Source organism: Hypanus sabinus, chromosome 7 (genome assembly GCF_030144855.1).
Source record: "Hypanus sabinus isolate sHypSab1 chromosome 7, sHypSab1.hap1, whole genome shotgun sequence".
Taxonomy (NCBI): domain Eukaryota; kingdom Metazoa; phylum Chordata; class Chondrichthyes; order Myliobatiformes; family Dasyatidae; genus Hypanus; species Hypanus sabinus.
Genome location: NC_082712.1, coordinates 131353770 through 131375049, shown reverse-complemented (window position 1 = coordinate 131375049; position 21280 = coordinate 131353770). Strand labels below are relative to the sequence as shown.

Below are 21280 nucleotides of genomic sequence, written 5' to 3'. Positions count from 1 at the left end.
GAGGAGGGCTATCTCAAGAGCAAAGAAACAAATTCAAGCGAGGTTGGGGCACCATTGGGTGGGTGTCAGCTCTGACAGGGTTTGCAAGACATTACTTCCTACAAAGCAAAACCCAACAGCATGAATGGCAGTGATGCTTCACGCCCAGATGAGCACAATGCCTTCTATGTCTACTTTGAAAGGGAGAATAAAACTACAGCTAAGAGCACCCAGTGACCCTGTGACCTCTGTCTCAGAAGCCGACGTCAGGCTGTTATTCGAGAGGGTGAACCGTCGCTAGGCGACAGGCCCTGATGGCACCTCCAAATCCTGGTAAGGTTCTGAAAACATGTATCAACCATCTGGTGGATGTGTTGAAAGACAATTGCCATCTCTCATTGCTACAGTCAGAAATTGCCACCTGCTTCAAAAGGGCAACAACTATACCAGTGCCCAAGGAGAGCAGGGTGAGATGCTTTAATGATTTTCATGCAGTAGCACTCACATCTATGGTGATAAAATGCTTTAAGAGGTTGGTTATGGCTAGAATCAACTCCTGCCTTAGCAGGACCTGGACCCACTGCAATTTGCCTGATGCCATAATAAGTCTACAGCGGTTGTAATCTAATTGGCTCTCCACATGACCTTGGATTACCTGGACAGTATGTCAGGATGCTGTTTTTCGACTACAACTCAGCATTTAACACCATCATTCCTATAGTTCTGATTGAACAGCTCCAAAAACTGGACCTCTGTTCCTCCCTCTGCAACTGGATCCTTGACTTCCTAAACAAAAATCCACATACTTTGCAGATTGGAAATAACATCTCCACCTTGTTGATCATTAACACTGCCGCACCACAAGGATATGTGCTTATCGCACTGCTCTGCTCTCTGCACACATTACTGTGCGGCTAGACACAGTTCAAATGCCATCCCTAAATTTGCTGATGATACAACCATTGTTGGCAGAATCTCAGGTGAAGATGAGAGGGTGTACAGGAGTGAGATATACCAACTAGTTGAGTGGTGTCGCAGCAACAACTTTGAACTCAATGTCAGTCAGACCAAAGAAATGACCAAAGGTTCTGCTGCTGCAAAGTCAACAAATCTCACGTCATATGCCGGTGATACTAAACCTGATTCTAATTTTGATTATAAGATTTGTCATGTGTTTCTCACAGCATATTGTGGCTCATCCCCACTTACAGGCAGAAAGTGGTACAGCAGTTAACCTAATGGTTTATCATCTTTCTCAATTTCCATTGGCTAAGTATTAGCACAATACTCCTGTGTAATAATTGTGTTAATTATATTGCCTATTAACTAGTTTATTTCAATCTAAGTAATTTCTCTTATCTCGATTATAAAAGTGGTTTTTCACAGGCGCCGTCATCATTCTTTTTGTTTTCACACTCTTAGCCATTCATTTATCTCTTAGCATCCTTCCTCAGTTGTTCATTTAGTTTACATCATATTTGTATGTTTGTTTGTATTCTAAAATAAACATCATTAGAATTAAGATTGCTCATCATTCCTGACTCCTGGAAGAACCCCAAGGATCAGAGAATAAACAGAGTTCCCCAGGGATTACAGGCTTCATTTAAGAAATAATTTACCTATTATAAGCACTTGAGCCTCGTGCCTCATAATTGGCTACAATGATCATGTAATCACCTCACCTCTTGCTAACACACCATCCTCTTAGACTTTGCTTGAATCACGTTAGCTGGTACAATTCTCATACTGTAATCACACTGTGACATAGTTCATGTAAATTAGGGTATGGCATTCAATGGAGTAAAGTTCAGAACTGGCCCTTTCAAATGCTCTTGCCCACATTTCTCTAGCCCTCAGTCCAACCAAGATATCACTACTCCACTTTATATACCTTTAGGTGGAGAGTCAGGTATTGCCTGAGCTATGATGATGTCATAACTTTCCCCTTCATTAATCACAGCGCTTGAGTTTGGACTTAAACAACAAGTGTTTGATTGTGACTGTTAATCCATAATGAAAATGGATTAGCAGAGGCAGACCAAACAAAAAAGACGTGTAGACAGTATAGTCTGGAGTAACTGAAATGTGGATTTATACCAGCACCAAGCAACCAACAACAGCTAGTGTGGCTGTTGTGTGAAAAAGTTTTTTCAAATGGGGCAAAGAAACCATCTACGCCCCCTGAACATTTTAAGTGAATACAGTCTGATAAAACAAACAATACTTGGCTTATTTTCAGTCACTGTGAAAAATTTCAGTAATGGAAAGCTCTTGAAAACATGTTTGCCAGCACTTCACAACAAAACAGGGATGCTATGCATGCTTCATACAACATTTCATTGCTTATTGCTACATCTGGAAAGCGCCATGCAATTGGTGAAGGACTGACTCTGCCAGCAGTAAGGGAGGTTCTGAGTATGGTTTTGCATAGGTCACCAGTCTAAATAATTAAAGCAATTCCCCTCAGTGACAACTCTGTTCAAAGTCTGAGAATGTGGAAGACACATTGTGCAACATACTAGGACAACAGAATTTGCTCTGCAGTTGGATGAGTCAAATTTACTTCAAATCGTTGCTTCTTCGTTATGTTTTCTTCATAAAAGATAAAAGCATGGTTCAGGAGTTGTTCTTTGCAAGGGGACTAGAAACAGATACAGGGGTGGGGGTCAATATTTCAAATTATTGAGCACTTTTTCAAAGAGAAGGACATTACATTCAACAACATTCTTGCTTGTGCAACAGCTGAAACACCATCAGTGACAGGATGCCACAGGGTTATTACTTTCTTGGAAAAAGCTGTACGTAACATATTTACTAATCACTGTGTAGTTCACAGACAACATCTAATGAGCAATCGGCTACACAAATCATTAAATACTGTTATCACAGTGGTAAATAAAATCAAGACCCGTGCTCTAAATTCTCAACTATTTTGAGAGCTTTGTATCGAGAATGATGAACAGCTTGAATGCTTGCTTTTGCACACAGAAGTCAGATGGCTATCAAATGGAAACTGCCTGAAACACTTTTATGAACTTTTTGAAACTGTGATAAAATTCTTTGAAGACCTGTATGCTTCATTGAGTAATCAACTTAAGAATATTATGCATTACATTGTTTATTTGTCAGAATTGTTCACAACATTTAACAAAATCAATCTTCACTTGCAAGGAAATTATGTGAATCTTATCAGGGTCAAAACAGTCATCCCCACATTTCTGTCCAAGTTAACACTATTTAAGTGCAGCATCAGCCATCGTGAGCTTTTCCAATTTCTGAGCCTCTCTGAGTTGAAAGAGAAAGAAAGAATATAAGTCGATGATCTACAAGCATACTGTGCCCACCTGGAACTGTATGAAGACATGTCAGAGAGATTTAAGGATCTTCGCTTGATCCAAATTCCAGATTGGTTAATAAAACCATTCCTGAACCCTTGTAATGAGGAATTAACGGGAAGGATAGAGGAAGAACAGATCCCGCCACAAAATGACTTTGAGCTGAAGCCGAGGTTCAAAAAATAATTTCAAGTCTTTTGATTGCAGATAGCAATCTCTAAACACTATCCTGCACAGTGGAAAAACGTCAAGATGTTCTTTATTGCCTTTACAACGTCATAGTTAGTGGAGCATGGTTTTAGTCCAGTTGCCCAACTTCTTTCAAAGACAGGAAACAGACTGCAAATTACTGAACGTGGGGATCTGAGACTGCTTCTGAGTGACCTTGAGAAGTGGATGTCACTTCACCAAGCCCAGCCATCTCATTGAAAGGTGAAAAGCAATGAAGTAATTGGACCATTAACATCTGCTCTAACATTCTTGATGAAAATTGTTCAACTGTAGTTAATTAAACAAATAATTTTATTTGTAGCTTTAAATACATTTGATTTATTTTGCAATTATTTGCCACTGTTTTAATTTGCAGTTTCTATTTTCTTTTGCTGTGCATCGTAAATCAAAATTCTTTATAATTTTTATATAATGGCCGGAGAGAGATGTGGTTTGGAAGTCAAGATGGTGGTAACACAAAAAAAATTGGGAACGACTGCCCTATCACTACTGCACTCTTCTTCTGCACCCTCCTCTTCTGAACCAGTGATCCCAACTCAGTGCCAGAAATCCGGTCTCTGCGGCTTTTCCCTATTGGGTCAACCCCCCACCTACATTATCCAAAGTGGTATACTTATTACTCAGGGAAACGAATGGCCGGAGGGGTACTGTGTGCAATCGGCTTTCCCTCTACTGACAATCACCCAGCTACCTGCCTCCCCATTCTCCAGTATGAGTGGAAGGTCATCCGGCTGCAGCTCCACTTCCCAAACACGTGTTGTATGGAGCTGCAAACACGAGGAAATCTGCAGATGCTGGAAATTCAAGCCACACACACAAGATGCTGGTGGAACGCAGCAGGCCAGGCAGCATCTATAGGGAGAAGTACAGTTGACGTTAGGGCCGAAATGTCGACAGCGCTTCTCCCTATAGATGCTGCCTGGCCTGCTGTGTTCCACCAGCATCTTGTGTGTGTTGTATAGAGCTGCAGCTGCTTTCTTTTTAAAAAAATTGTATAAGCTATATATTAACCTTACATGTGATTGGTATATTCATTCCTTTTCAGAATGTCCTTTTAGCCTTATTCTTCAGTCTGTCTGTTTAAGGATAACCATCTGATATGTTAACTGTGGTATTTTTCACTATTTTGACTTTTTGCATTTGTATATTGTATTTATATCTACTCTTGTGTTCTCCACTTCGGCTACGCGATATTCACGTAATTGATCTTTTATAAAGCAAATACTTCTATGGTGTCTGAAAAGAGGATGCTGTCCAAGTTGCATGCCATCTTGGACAATGACTCCCATCTACTCCATAATGTACTGGTTAGGCACAGGAGTACATTCAGCCAGAGACTCATTCCACCGAGATGTAACATTGAGCGTCACAGGAAGTCATTCCTACCTGTGGCCATCAAACTTTACAACTCCTCCCTCGGGGTGTCAGGCACCCTGAGCCAATAGGCTGGTTCTGGACTTATTTCCACTTGGCATGATTAACTTATTATTATTTAATTATTTATGGGTTTTATATTGCTATGTTTCTTCACTATTCTTGGTTGGTGTGGCTGTAACGAAACCCAATTTCCCTCGGGATCAATAAAGTATCTCTGTCTGTAATCAGGTTGTTGTTCATTCATTTGCTTTCGGTTGGGAGGATTTTCAGCTTTTCTGGTTTCCCATTTCGGTCGAGGTTCTGTTACAAGATGGGGGCGTATCTGAAGGCACAGACTATTCTCCTTGAGACTAATCGATTCTAGATGAAGCATTCTGCCACGTTTGAGAATATAGGGAGTATTTGCTTTATAGAAATAGATCTCTCCCACAAAGACCGTGAACGACCTGCAACCAGACCCTTTCTCGTCTCTTTCACGGACAGTGCAGCCTGAATCGACAGCGTACTCCTCGTCCCGCCCCCAGTTCCTTGCAACCTGGCTAAATGTACCCGATCTGATTTAACCCGGTAATAAAATTAGTTTCATCAACCACCAGCGAAACGGGTCACTTCATTCATCATCTGCCTCTTCGAGAAGATCTGATGTCCGAACAGCCGCCAATGAAAGGCAAGCTCGAAAGCGCGTGAGCGTAGTTAATATCACAGGACCAATAGAAATCAGGAATTGAAGAATCCATCAGCCAATGATACAAAGAGTATCAGATTCATCTTTGGGCTATCCGCCAATAGGAAGGGACGACTGACTGAATGATTGATGGTCCCATTGACTAATCACCGTAGAAACTGGCGGCGTGATGGAGAAGCCATCCAATAACAATTAGCTTCGGCTTTCTGGGGCGGCAACTTGCTGTCCGCCGCTAGATGTGGTACTGAAGTTGGGAAGAACGAGAGGGAGGAGGGAATGGTGGAAAATTCGAGCATTAAGCTGGGAGATGAGAGGAGCGTGAAACCCGGGTCGGGAGTGAGGAGAGGCCTGAGGCACAGTCCAGGCGGAGCGAGTTACCGTCCGTGCTGCAAATAATGGGCTCGAGTACAGGTTGTGGCCGGCACCGGGTCTTTACCTGGGATGAAGTGCAGAAGCACTGCACCCGCAGCGACCGTTGGCTGGTGATTAACAGGAAGGTCTACGATATCAGCGAGTTCAGCAAAAAGCATCCGGGAGGCTCCCGAGTGATCGGGCACTACGCGGGGCAGGACGCGACGGTAAGAGTGGCGCTTCCAGTCGCCTCATTTCTGGAGAAGCCCCGAGTTGGGGTTATTCCATCATGAAAGAGAGAGAGGGAGAGAAAAAAACACACAGCCAGCCACCGCTGATCAACAGTAACTGTTGATACAGAACGGGCTATGCTGAACTTGCAAGCAGGTTAACTTTTGTAATTTATTATCACAAAATATTGAGTGTGTGTCTGTGTACCAGGTTTAACAATAAGATCGTGATAGCGAAATTACTTTGCCGTTTGAAGCTCACGGAGGAAGTTCACCACCTTGCTGAATATTTCAAATATTAGTGTTTGATAATTCAAGTAAGATCAATAATGGACTTCCAGGGTAGCAACAGCGGAAATCAATAATCACTTCGAGTTTCATCCTATTGTTGACTGAACGGATTTGATGATTAACATTCCCTGATGAATAATTGGAACAATTACAGCTCGACAGTTAATAGTAGGGGCTAATGGTTATTATTACAGGTAAGTTGTTGTAGAGGTGAAGTGATTACAAATCAGAAGTGGAAGCTTAGTCAATAAAGAGTCTTTAGTGTCAATAATCAGAAGAGTGATGGATTATTACAGTAAGGGAGAGATAGCAAAATAATTGGCCCTGAAAATCATTGATTGCAATTTAAAAATTGGGGTATTGTTGGAAACAACAATTTGAAATGGGACCTGGGGTTTCAGTAGAAATCATAATATCCATAACATTTGTAAGTTTCATCCAACCAACTTCACCCGTGGTTTCATTCATGGCTTTCCCTCTACTATTATCAGAGTGGAGAATTTCTGCTATTTGTATGATGTTCAACTACATTCCCAACACAACAAATGAAGACACACATTCTTGTATGCAATAAGGCATGGACTGATAAGTAGCATACAAATTACATAAATGTCAGTCGTTGTCATTACCAGCAAGTGAATTTAACTACTTCCCTCTGATTGTGACCATATTAACATGAACAAGTTTCCCAACAAACACAAACAGTGATAGTGTCATAGGGAGATACAGCATGGAAACAAGCCAATGGTTCCACCCTGACTATTAGAACTCAGCATATTACAGACCATTTGGTCCACAATATTGTGCTGACCTATATGAATCTACTGCACAACCAGCCTAATCCTTCCCTTCTATGTAACTCATTTTTCTTACATCCATGTGCTTATCTAAGTGTCTTTTAAATGCCTTTATTTTATCAGCCTCTACCAACAGGGCATTCGGGCACCTGTCACTCTGTGTAAAAAAAAAAGAACAGATATCCAAGAATTCCCCTAAACTTTCCTCCACTCACATTAAATGTATATTCACTAGTATTGGCCATTGCCATTCTGGAAAAAAGACATTAGCTGTCCACTCTATAATCTTATACACCTCTATCAAGTTGCCTTTCATCCTCCTTCATTTCAAAGAGAAAAGCCCTAGCTAGCTCAACCTTTCTTCATAAGACATGTTCTCTAATCCAGTCCTGCAGAAGGATTTCGGTCCGAAATGTCGACTGTACTTTTTCCCATAGATGCTGCCTGGCCTGCTGAGTTCCTCCAGTGTTTTGTGCATGTCACTTGAATTTCCAGCATCTGCAGATTTTCTCTTGTTCTCTAATCCAGGCAGTCAGGTATATCTCTTCTGCACCCTCTCTAAAGCTTCCATGTTCTTCCTACAATGAGGTGACCAGGTATGAATGAAATATTTCATGTGTTGTCCCACCAGACTTTTATATACCTGCAACATTACCTGATGACTATTGAACTTAATCCTGCGACAAGTGAAAGCTAAAATACCATAGGTCTTCTTATAGCAACTTTCAGGGAACTTTGGAAATGGACTCCAAAATCCTCTGATCCTCAATATTACAAAGAATCCTGTTGTTATCCTTGTACTCTGTCCTCAAGTTTAATTTTCCGAAGTGCATCACTTTACATTTTGCCAGACTGAACTCCATCTGTCACTTCTCTGTCCAGCTCTGCATTTTGTCTATATTTCATTGTAACCTACAACAATATTCTACACAATCCACAACACCACCAATCTTCATGTTATCTACAAACTTACTAAACTTTCCTTCCACTTCTTCATCCGTCATTTATAAAAGTCACAAAGAGAACAGATCACAGAACATATCCCTGTGGAACCCCACTAGTTACTGACCTTCAAGCAGAATACACTCCATATTCTACCACCTTCTGTCTTCTATGGGCAAGCCAACTCTGAATACATGCTTCCATGGGTCCCATGCCTTGTGACTTTCTGGATGTCAAACACATTACTAAAATCTACAGTATATACACCACATCCTGTTTTATCACCTAGATTCATCTGTTCTATCACCTCCTTGATAAACTCAATCAGGCTCATGAGGCATGAACCTCATGAACCCTCACAAAGTCACGCTGACTATCTCTAATAAGTCTAGGATTCTCCAAGTGCTTGTAAATACTATCTCTGAGAAACCTCTCCAATATCCCACTACTAACCCAAGACTCACCATTCTGTAATTCCCAGGATTATCTCTATCACCTTTCGTAAACAACAGAGCAACATTTGCCATTGTCCAACTTTCTGGTACCACTCCTGTGGCCAGGGAATATTATGTTAGTATAGTATATATAATATTATAATATATAATATAATATATTAGTATAGTATGTTGGCATTCATAGCAAAAGGATTCGAGTACAGGAGCAGGGAGGTTCTACTGCACTTGTACAAGGCCTTGGTGAGACTGCACCTAGAGTATTGTGTGCAGTTTTGGTTCCCTAATTTATCAGGAAACAGTTGAGGCCAGTTCATTAGCTATATTTAAGAGGAAGTTAGATATGGCCCTTGTGGCTAAAGGGATCAGTGGGTATGGAGAGAAAGCAGGTACAGGGTTCTGAGTTGGATGATCAGCCATGATCATACTGAGTGGCAGTGCAGGCTCGAAGGGCCAAATGGCCTATTCCTGCACCTATTTTCTATGTTTCTATAAGAGCCAGGATGCGATGTTGAAGCTGTATAAGGCACTCGTGAGACCACACTTGGAGATTCTGTGCAGTTTTGGGCTCTTTATTTTAGAAAGGATATACTGACATTGGAGAAGGATTCAGAGAAGATTCACGAGAGTGATTCCAGGAATAAGAGGATTACTGTTTGAGGAACGTCTGGCAGCTCTTGAGCTGTATTCCCTGGAGTTCAGGAGAATGAGGGGGGATCTCATAGAAACATTCCAAATCTTAAAAGGCCTAAACAGATTAGATATGTTATTTCCCATGGTAGGGGATTCTAGGACAAGAGGGTACGACATCAGGATTGAAGGATGTCCTTTTAGAACTGAGATGCGGAGAAATAACTTTAGTCAGAGGGTGGTAAATTTGTGGAATTTGTTGCCACAAGCGGCTGTGGAGGCCAGGTCATTGGGTGTATTTAAGGCAGAGATAGATAGGTTCTTGATTAGCCAGGGCATCAAAGGGTATGGGGTGAAAGCAGGGGAGTGGGGATGATTGGTTGAAGTGGACCAGCATGATTAAATGGCAGAGCAGGCTCGATGGGCTGAATGGCCTACTTCTGTTCCTAAATCTTAAGCTCTTATAGTCTGATTCACCAGATGGACCGTACAGAGTACTTGGGCAAAGTTAGAAGCAGAGGTGTTCAGCTTTCCAGGTTCTTGCATATGACATTGCTGGTGAGTTCCTGCTTGTCCAACCTGAAATATCTAACAGTAAAATTCCATCCACATTAGTTGCCATGGGAGCCCATTTCAGTTCTCATAGTGGCAGTCTACATCTCAACCCAGACACACATGAAGCCTGCACTCAATGAACTATGCTCTGTGGTCAACAACCTTGGAATGGGTTGCCCTGAGGCCCTCTTCCTCATTGCTGAAGCCAACCTCAAGAGTTGTGTTACCAAAATTCTACTGGCACATCTCGTGTCCCACCAGGGGCCTGAACACCCTCAATCATTGCTGTACAACCATCAAAAATGCCTATTGAGTCACCCACCTCCCCAACAAACATCCACTCTTTGTTCAATCAGGCTATGCTGCTACTCCTTGCATACAAACGGCAATTGAAACTTGAGGATCTAGTACATATACTCATATAGTCCTAGTCTGAGGAAATAGATGAGATTCTTTATTGACTGCTGAGTTGTAATATTGATTCATGTCCAACAACTTAGCTACCAGTCTAGATAAACATGTCACTACCGTTAAAGACTTTATCAGTAATTGTTTTGAAGACTATGCCCAAAAGAGGACAATCTAGATGTTCCCAAGCTTGAAATTATGGATGAACTGGAATATCCATTCCCTAATGAAGTCTAGGACTGCAGTGTTTAAATCAGCTGACTGATCTTCACAAGAAGTTGAGATGAGGCCTATATAAAGCTATCAGACGTGCCAAGAAGCAAAACCAGTCCAAGATTGGGTCCTGAACATTCGCCAGGGCTTTCATGCTATAACAGTCTACAAAATGAAGTCAGGCAGCTTTGCTGACAACAGCACATCACTTACCAATGGAGGTAATGTATTCTATACACATTTTGAACAGAAGGGGATTGGAATGTTACTAACGACCAAACAGTCTCCAATTCTCCTGAACCCAAAGCCACCGAAGTGGGTGTAAGACTAAACTTCTGGAAAGTGAACCCTGTGAAAGCTTTGGGCCTGGATACAATGTAACCCCCTGGGTCGCCTCAGGCTCGCTCAGCTCGTTACGTCTAGGGGGACCAGCCTTCGGCCCTGCCAAACTGGGTAATCTGCTGGTGTGGATGCCTCACCCAAAAACAGACAGTACACCATAAGCGATTAAATGAGTACAGTTTATAAAGGTTACTGTAATTAAGTGATTAATAATGATACAGTATATATGAAGAGAAAAAAATAAAGAAAAGGCGCCAAACTTATCAAAGTCCAAACCACTTTGTGCACAACCATTGGAGCTCAATTACTGAAGTCCTCTGGCCACCATTCGATCCCCTCCGAACTCCTCGACTCGCAGCTCAGGACCCTCCGAGTGGTCAACCAAGCACATCTAGCTTCATCCCCCCTCCTTGGAGAACCTCCCGGCCTCGGACCCCCCTTTGGGGTCCGATCCTTGCCCAGCTTACAGCATTGCGTCCTCTCTCTCGACCCCCTCGCGCCGATCTCCCCAAAAGCCCGTCAACAAAAGCTTACAGACTCAGAAGAAAGAACATTAATCCCCATTTGGTTTACAAAGGAATACCATTCTCGTTATCAGTAAATTAGCATTCCTGCTGGTTAACAAAAGGAAACCCTTTCCCAACAGTAACAAAGAAAAAAGAAGAAACCCCCTTTACACTCTCCCTCCACCAAATAAAAGTCATGTCCTCATGACTACTAAATAACTCGCCACCTTTCCTGCCAACACACCGTAACCCAAGCACAAACAGTGACATCTCCTCCCCACACAGTAAACCTCACGCCCTGTCTTTCAGGTGCTACTTAGGCCAACTATCTGGGAGTTCCCTAACCCTTCTGAGGCCTCCGTACTCCCTCACCTAAACCCTTCAGGCTCGGACACAATTGGAGATACCTTGAGCCCACTACCAACTCTTCTCTCAACCTCTCACTCATGCCCCAGATTGCACACACAGCTAACCCTCCCCGCTACACCTGACTCAATGGGAGAAGGGCCAAAGGTCTCTTCCTCAATCGAGGGAAAGTCAGCAAAAGGCAGCATGTACCACACATCCAGCACATCATCCATCGAATCTATTCTTCCTCATTTCTGTGATCGGTAGCTGCTGTTTGATCTTCTCCAAACGGAAACACGTGGCCTGCACTGCTCCCGCAGTCTCTTCAGCCTCCTGTTCAGTATTCACTGCACTTCGCTCCAGCTTTTTCTTCCTCATGACTTCTTCCAGATCAACTTTCAGGTTTTGCACTTCATTTGAACTGTCGATGGTCATCTTCAGGTTCCCTTCAAGCTTCCGCCTTCTCTCTTCTGAGATTTGTCTGTAATTTCTTCACCTCCGCAAACTCCCCTCTCCGGGTTCTCAGTTTGCTATTACCCTCAGTCAGACAACTTTCTTCATTCTCTCCAACTTGTAATTCTTCCGAATGGTTCCAGATCACTTTCTTCAGTCTCTCCGTCTTCATTTCAAACTTGATTCCATAGAGACAGTCACTCACGAGCTGCGACCTTCGCCAGCTCTGGCATGTGTCCAGAAAACACTTTAACTCGGTAGTTCTCAGCTGCTCCTGCAACGACCTCACTTCATATTCTCCTGAGGCAAATCCAAATACCAAGAGATTATCCACATACACCAAAACTCTAAATGCCTCCACATCCCCTATGGTCTTCCACCTGCCCCGCAGGAAGGTTGCAAGGGCTCCAGATATGCCCTGTGGCATCTTTTCGGACCCGAAGACTCTTAGGGAATTTATAACGGCCGTCTTCTCCTTGTCGGCCCCACTCATCGGGATCTGGCAACATCCACTCCTCAGATCCAACACCTTAAACCACATCGCACCACTCAGACAGGCCATTGCCTCTCCGGCCCTCAGGGCCATATTCTGGTCACTGACAGTGCGCTTCTTCAGCGCAATATATTCCACACGGCTATGTCTTACACGGCTGTAGGGGCCAGTCGCTGCAACCTCTCTCTCTCCGAGGTGTCTTCAACAGTCAACTCCCCTTCCTCGTGGTATTTCGCAGCGTCCACTAAAAGGGTCTCACCCTCAGATACTTCCCCCAGGCCGTACCACCACTGGCTCTTGTTTGAATTCGGTATCAGCCCAATGCTGCTACACACGTCCGCACAAGCAGCTCGAAACTCTTGGTGCATCGAAAATGTCTCCAAACAGCACTCACCCGCCTCCTCCGGGCAGGCCCCCAAGCGCACCAGCAGGATATTGGTTCTCTCTAGAACAGAAACGCTGCCTGTTTCAACAGGGTCCGGACACATCAGCATTAACGATTCATGAACCTCAGTCTCCTCCACATTTGCCTCTAAGAACTCCATTTTCACTGACCAACAACCGTTGTCTGGATAATCACCGGCACTGGTACCCCGAATCTCCAGTGTCCTCAATGTCTTCAAGGGTAAATGCTTCCAATAACGGTTATGAAACAAACTGTACAGCAACTTAACCGGCGCCCCGGTGCCGAGGATGGCTTTAACTTGACTTCCATCCATCCGTAACAACACCTGTGCGCGTGGCCCCTCTAAGCCTTCAGGAATAGAGTCTGTTCCTTTCAGGAGTTCCTTGGTACATTGCTGGGAATGTGCTCCCCCAGAGACCCCAAGCCGTTCCCCCACTGGGCCTCCTCTAAGTTTCCCGACACCTCTTGAATCAACGGAACAACTGATCCCCTTGACACCACAAGCAATTTATCTGCCCCCCTAGGCAAAAAGGGATACCCTAAAAACTTCCCACCAATCACCAATATCCTTATCGGATATGATAAGCCCCCCCAGCTTTGGCATTTGACTTCCAGTCGAACCACACGCATTTTCCCACACTTTCCCAGAACTGGCAGCGGTCACTTCGAGGTAATTGCACCCGACAGTTCTAACAAAGTCACCAGCCCGCCTACTCAAACTTTCAACCCGTCCCTGTCGCTTTTCCGCAGCCAAGCACTGCCACTCACCCAACAACTGAGGGGTCCGTTCCGCCCACGCCTCCGCCCCTTTAGGGCTGGAAATTATTCCAACAACCGGACGGAGCCCACCACTGCTGAAACATCCCAACCTGTCACTCCTCACTCTCCAAACAGTATGGACAACCCATGGTCCCACCACCATTTCGTCAGCACTAGTCGGAACTTGAACAACGACCTCCAGGCTACCAACAGCAGCCACCCCACCCAACACACACGCAGTGATAACCAGCAATCGCACACCCACAAAGGCACACCAGCTCTTCGCCGCAGACACAATTTAAAGAGGGTGATCACACAGCTTCCACAGAAATCAACCCCGGACGAGCACCCCACAATGTAACCCCCTGGGTCGCCTCAGGCTCGTTCAGCTCATTTCCTCTAGGGGGACCAGCCTTCGGCCCTGCCAAACTGGGTAATCAGCTGGTGTGGATGCTGTGTGATTTCCCCGCCTCGCCCAAAAACAGACAGTACACCATAAGCGATTAAATGAGTACAATTTATAAAGGTTACTATAACTAAATGATTAATAACGATACAGTATATATGAAGAGAAAAAAATAAAGAAAAGGCGCCAAACTTATCAAAGTCCAAACCACTTCGTGCACAACCGTTGGAGCTCAATTACTGAAGTCTTCTGGCCACCATTTGATCCCCTCCGAACTCCTCGACTCACAGCTCAGGACCCTCCGAGTGGTCAACCAAGCACATCTAGCTTCATCCCCCCTCCTTGGAGAACCTCCCGGCCTCGGCCCCCTCGCATTGCGTCCTCTCTCTCGACCCCCTCGCGCCGATCTCCCCAAAAGCCCGTCAACAAAAGCTTACAGACTCAGAAGAAAGAACATTAATCCCCATTTGGTTTACAAAGGAATACCATTCTCGTTATCAGTAAATTAGCATTCCTGCTGGTTAACAAAAGGAAACCCTTTCCCAACAGTAACAAAGAAAAAAGAAGAAACCCCCTTTACACTGGCTATGTCCTTAGATCTTGTGCCTCCATTGCAGACGTAAAGATTGTCCAACAGAGAGGGAATCTGGAAAGACCATCTGGCGGGGATCCTTACAGACATTTTGAACCTCTCCCTGCTTCAATCTTAGGTTCCAATCTGCTTTAAGAAGACCACTTGCATCCTCATATTTAAAAAAAGCAAGGTAACTTGCCTTAATGTCTACCTTCAGGTGGCTCTGACATCTATCACCATGAAGAGCTTTGATTAGCTGGTCATGACACACATTAGCTCCAGTCTCCCAGACAATTTCAACCCATTGCAATTCACCTATTGCCAAAACAGGTCTACAGCAGATACCATTTCCCAGGCCCTACACATCTCTGCAATATCTGGACAGTAAAAATACCTGCTTTAGACTACTGTATCCCACATGGCTGTGTCCTTAGCCCCCTACTGAATGTATGGCCAAATTCTGTTTTAACTCCATATAGAGTGATGATATCTCTACAGTGGGCCATATCTCAAATAACAGGAAGAAGACAGAGAGCTTAGTAACATACTGTGATGACAGCAGTCTTTCCCTCAATGTCAGTAAAACTTAAGAGCTGGCCATTGACTTCTGGGAGGTTTGGGGAGGGTGCACATGCTCCTGTCTACATAAATGGTGCTGAGCTCAAAAGGGTTGAGAACTTCAATTTCCTAGAACATCAATAATAGCCTATCCCTAGTCCATCCAGTGGATGCCAAGGCCAAGAAAGGTCACCATTTTTCTATACTTCCTCAGGAGGATAAAGACATTTGGTGTGTGCCCATCACTTTGAGTGAAACAAATTTTAATTCCACACGATCTTTCCACCATCTACAAAGTACATCAGCAGTGTATTGGCTAAACTTTATTCTTTCCTGGATGAGTGCAACTCCAACTGCAATGCAGAAGTTTTACAGATCCTTGGTGGCACGCTGGTGTATCTAACAGAGCTCCTGCCTCACAGCCCCAGTGAACTGAGTTCATTCCCAACCTCCAAAGCTGTCTGGGTGGAGTGAGCACATTCTCCCTGCGACCACATGGGTTTCCCCTAGGTGCTGCAGTTCCCTCCCACATCTCAAAGATGTGTCAACCATAGTTAGTTGTCCTAATGTTGTAGGCACTGGAAGAGTGTTTTCACTTGCAATCTCAGTTCAGCATCAACTTACAAATGTCCCTCAACATCCTGACTATACTTGATGATTGAAAATAAAAAATGACAAACAAGCGTGGACTATTTCACACATCAATCCTGATCGTCCATTCAATAAGGTAATTACTGATATGGTCTCAGCTCGTGTTTCTTATAACCTTCAGCTTCCTATAGACCAAAAATCCATCTTGTTAACAACTCAGCCTCCAGAAATCTGATGTAGGGAAATCCAACGATCCACAACCCTCTGCGAGAAGAAATTCACCTCTTCTGTCTTAATTAGAACACTTATTCTAAAATATATATTTCAGTTCTAGACTCCCCACAAAGGAAAAAACACCCTCTCAAATTCTATCCTGTCAAACATACATATCAATGTTAAATTTTAATAAGATTACCTCTCATTCTTCTGAACTCCAATGAATACAGCCCAACAAAATTAATCATTTGTTATACAATAACCTCTTCATCCTCAGATTAATGTAGTGAACGTTTCTTGAACTGGTTTCACTGCAGATATAGCAACCTTGTTTGACAGAGTTCCAAGTGTTGCTTTGCCAATGGACTAGTACAATTGTAGAATTGCTTCCTTGTCTAATACATGCTGTATAATTCTACTTCATGATAGTTGCCAGTCAAGTCACATTGTTTTCTTGCTTTTCTATTTTCCATTGATTTTTAATGTCATTTTTTGTTGTCTCCCACATTATCTTCTAACATATTTATTTCTCTCTTATTATGTTTCATTTTACTCTCATCATTTAATTGATGAATAATCAGAGCCAGTTGGTTCAGTTAGGGAGAACATAGAACATTACAGCAGAGTAAATTCCCCTTCTTTCACTATGTTTTGTTGACCTTTTAACCTACTCTTAAGATAAATTTAAACCTTTCTCTCCCACATAACCCTCTAATTTTCTATCATCAATGTGCCTATCTAAGAGTCTCTTAAATGTCCCAAACATATCTTCCTCTACCACCACTCTCTGTGTGAAAAAATCTCTGACATTCCCCCTGTACTTTGCACGAATCACCTTAAAGTTATGCCCCCTCATATTAGCTATTTCTGCCCTGGAAAAAAAGTCTGGCTACCTACTTGATCTATGCCCCTTATGTTCTTGTACACATCTACCAAGTCACTTCACATCCTCACTTGATAATCTACTGTACCCTCATGAGGCATGCATTTCAATGCAGGCTGCATCCTGGTAAATCTTTCTGTGTATCCTCTCAAACCTTCCTTATCACTCCCATAATAAGACAACCAAAACTGAATACAATATTCCAAGTGTGGTCCAACCATAGTTTTATAGAGATGTAGCATTACCTCACAGATCTTGAACTCAATGAAGGCCAACACGCCATTCATCTTCTCGACATCCCTATCAACCTGCATAGCAACTTTGAGAAATCTATGGATATGGACCCCAAGATCCCTCTGTTCCTCCACACTACTAAGAATCCTACCATTAACTTCATATTCTGTCTTCAAATTTGTCCTTCCAAAATGAATCACTTTACATTTTTCTGGGTTGCCACTTCTCAGCCCATCTCTGCAGCTTATCATTTTCCCATTGACAACCTTCTACACCAGGGGTGGGCAAACTTTTTGACTTGAGGGCCACAAAGGGTTCTAAAATTTGACAGGGGGGCCGGACCAGGAGCAGATGGACGGAGTGTTTTGGTAATACACCTCATAAGAGAAAATAAAATATCATGGGATATGTAGAAAACGTGCTTTAATTTCAATTGAAAATGAACAAATGCATTACAACAAAATATCTGTCTTTGAAGTCCCATGGTATTTAGCTATTTATTGAAATGTCTTTTAAAACACTGAAAATTAAATGAATAAAATACAGCTTTTTTTAATAGTAACAGTTACCTTAAAGCACTGAAAATTCTGTTATCCTTCAAGATATTATCATCATCACTCTCCTCCTGACTGTCGTTATTTCAAAAACGGTAGGAGATGCAGGTCTACTTGTCCTGCTCCTTCTTATTCAATTGTCCCCTGTGCCAAAACTCAACAACGACCCAAACAATGACAGAACAGTGAGAGCGCGCCAATATGCGGAGCTCTGTGCTCGCAAATCCCCGCAGGCTATCTCCCTTAGCTGGAACGCTGGCTAATTGTGAGCCGGTTCGGATGTGCCAGGAAATGGGTCGCCACAAGGTCACAAAGTAAAGCGCAAATGTGGAGTAATACGCTGCACCTCAACAAAGGTCAATGTATATAGAGTGCGTCATCTATTGGGAAGACGCCAGAATTGCGGGGAAAAAATGTTAACAAGATTTATTAATATAATTTCATCAAGTTCTGCGGGCCGGATTAAAAAGCTTAATGGGCCGCATATGGCCCGTGGGCCGTAGTTTGCCCATGCCTGTTCTACACTCTTCACAATACAATCAACCTTCGTTCATCTGCAAAGTTACTAACCCACTCTTCCACTTCCTCATACAAGGCACTGATAAAAAATATCACGAGGAGCATCAATCCCAGAACAGGTCCCTGCAGAACACCACTGGTCACTGACCTCCAAGCAGAAAATGCTCTATCTATATCCAACCTCTGCCTTCTATGGGCAAGCCAATTCTAAATCCACACTGCCAAGTTTCTCTGGATCCCATGCTTCCTGACTTTCTGAATGAGACTGCCTTTGGGAAGCTTATCAAATCCTTACTAAAATCCATATAAATCACATCCACTGCTCTACCTTTATCAATGTGTTTTGTCATGTCCTCAAAGAATTCAATCAGGCTGGAGAGGAATGACCTGTCTCTCACAAAGCCATGTCTATCCCTAATCAGACAATGCTTTTCCAAATGCTTGTAGATCCTGGCTCTAAGAACCTTAAAGAATCTTATCCAATAATTTGCCCAGCACTGAAGTAACAGTCGCTAGTTTTTAATCCCCTGGGTTATCCCTACTCTCTTTCCTCAAAAATCAGTAAAAGATATCGATCAGTAACTCTTCTTCTAATAAAGATTAATGGTGGTTGGCAGACCAACATAAGGTGCATTACCCCTACCTACTGAGATGGAGCACGGAGCAAAGCGATGGGAAGTACATCCACTAAATTCCCCCCCACTCAAATACTCAAATAATATCAAAACGCCTGATGCTTTTCATAAAGTCAGATACGCATTTATGTACATCACAATGGCAGTGATAACAAACTTTCTGTGTTAAACTATGTTGTCCCAAAGATCTCAGTTCAGCAATTAGGTGTTCCCTTTGCACCTCATCGGAACTGCGTTCTATCAGTATATGCTGCTCTATTTCTTGACAAGTGCTTGCCCTACATTTGCCTGTAACTTGCATTTAAATTTTGAACAAGGAATTATTCAACTAGTATGTTCAACACGTAAATGTGTAAGTATAACTTCTACCCATCTTTTTCACCGATCCATCCTCTGAACTTTATACAAGAGCCTTTTCCTTATCCCATCTTTGTTGCCACAGTGATTGAACAGACCTTTTAATTATGGCTTTCAGTTCCCATTTATGCAAAGGCAGCACTACATTTATGTCCTTGAATTTAAGTGATTGCTTGGCTAGCATGTCTGCCAGCTTGTGTCCTTCAACACCAACATTGGCAGGGACCCATAAGATATTTATACACAAGTCTAGACCCTGCAACCTCAACAATCTCAAGTTTTAATAGATGTCAAAAATGAGAACTAATCAGAGCACAGAAATCCATAATCAGAGCGTACTTCTTTAACCCATTCCAAGGCTAAAATGATAGCAACCATCTCAGATCAAAGTATCTGATACTTTATCTGATAATCTTTTCTTAGTAGTCACCTGAAACTTTGGAACATAAACTGAAACCCCTGTACGACCTGTCACTGGATCTTTTGAGCAATCTGTGTAGATGTACAAGAAGCTGTTATATCTGCCTTGCATATTTTGCTGAACTTCCTGTGCCACAATTATACAATCTCTTCTCTTCTTGGTCTTTTCCTGAATGCCTAAATCAAGCACAGGCAAAAGAAAAAAACCACGGAAGATTGAATCACGCCCAACTAAGCACTTCAGCACAAAAAGAGCTTTTTTACATTTCTCTAGAATTTTATTCACATGCTGCTTCCATGTTAGCCTTGTGTCCATCCACATACCTGGAAACTCTACCACAGACTTTTGTTTAAGAGATTTACCATACAACTTGAAATCAGTTGTGTGTGTAATGTTCCTTTCAGAAAAACAAATAACCCAAGTCTTTGCAACAGAAAATTTAAACTCTTCCCCCCCACGTCATCCCTATTCCTCTACTTCATTAATTGCTGTCTGCATTTTCTGAATTATGTAATTTATATTCTTGCCTCTCTTCCACACTGCATCAGTACATAATAATTTGGAAATGGTTGAGCCAACTTTTAAGAAAATATGATTAATCATAATATTAAAAAGAGTGGGCTACATACACTTTCCCCGTGGGGTCCCATTCTCCATCTAATGCTCTTTAGAAAATGTTGTTCCCACCCTAACTCGTACCTTCCTATCACGTAAAAAATCAGGAATCCCACTGAGCATTCTATCACATTCCCATCTTCTTCAGTTTAAACCTCAACCCTTATGCCCATGACAAGTCATAGGCTTTCTCTGCATCAGAGAAAGCTGTTACTGTTGACTCATTACTAACTTGGGCCTTATGAATATCAGATTCCAGACTTAACACTGAGTCCCTGGTCATTCCCCCTTTATGAAATCAAGATTAGTATATGGTTAATTTCCCTCTACTTTCCCCAAAATAAGAAATTCATTCTATTATCTATGTACATGTGAAGTTAGTGAAATAGGCGTATAACTGGAAGGATCTAATTGCTCCTTACCAGGTTTCAATACAGGGATAACAACCACTAATTTCCAGGAAGGAGGAAGTCACCCTTAAACCCATATCGTATTAAATAATTTCAAAACCAACACAAGTTTCAAATCCAATATTATAACAATATCAACTTTCCCAGGTAATGTCTGAGTTGTATATTTAATATTTCATTAATATTTTAGTAATATTGTAAATCTATTGTTTGATAAAGCATTCTTTGTTGTTTACATAATTCACATATTTGTAAAAGTATGTGATTGGCACACGTCATTACATCACCACGTGTATGTCACTACACTTCTAGTGCATGCCTGACTAGAAGTAAAAATGAAGCATGCGTGAGTTAACCCCCGGCTCTCCTATGTTTTTCTTTCAATTAGTTTTTGGAGTTATAAAACATAACAGTGGCGACAAGGACGTTTTAACTGAGCCTGAGTCAACTGTCCACCTGTTGACGTCCAGCAAAACGTTCCAGTTTAAGAAAATCCCCTCATTTTTTTTTTCACAAGGGGAGAG

At 42.5% G+C, this 21280-nt stretch overlaps 1 protein-coding gene across 2 annotated transcripts in view; it reads left to right on the top strand.

The window, feature by feature from the left end:
* Positions 1–5803: 5803 nt before the first annotated feature.
* LOC132397205 (acyl-CoA (8-3)-desaturase-like) overlaps positions 5804–21280 on the top strand; it is a 59054-nt gene continuing 43577 nt past the window's right edge. The window contains exon 1 of one of the 2 annotated variants that reach the window (XM_059975650.1): positions 5804–6185. In XM_059975650.1, coding sequence (XP_059831633.1) covers positions 6003–6185 — 183 coding nt within the window. In that variant the 5' untranslated portion in view covers positions 5804–6002. The remainder of the gene's footprint in view (positions 6186–21280) is intronic. The other variant, XM_059975649.1, reaches the window with a different exon arrangement.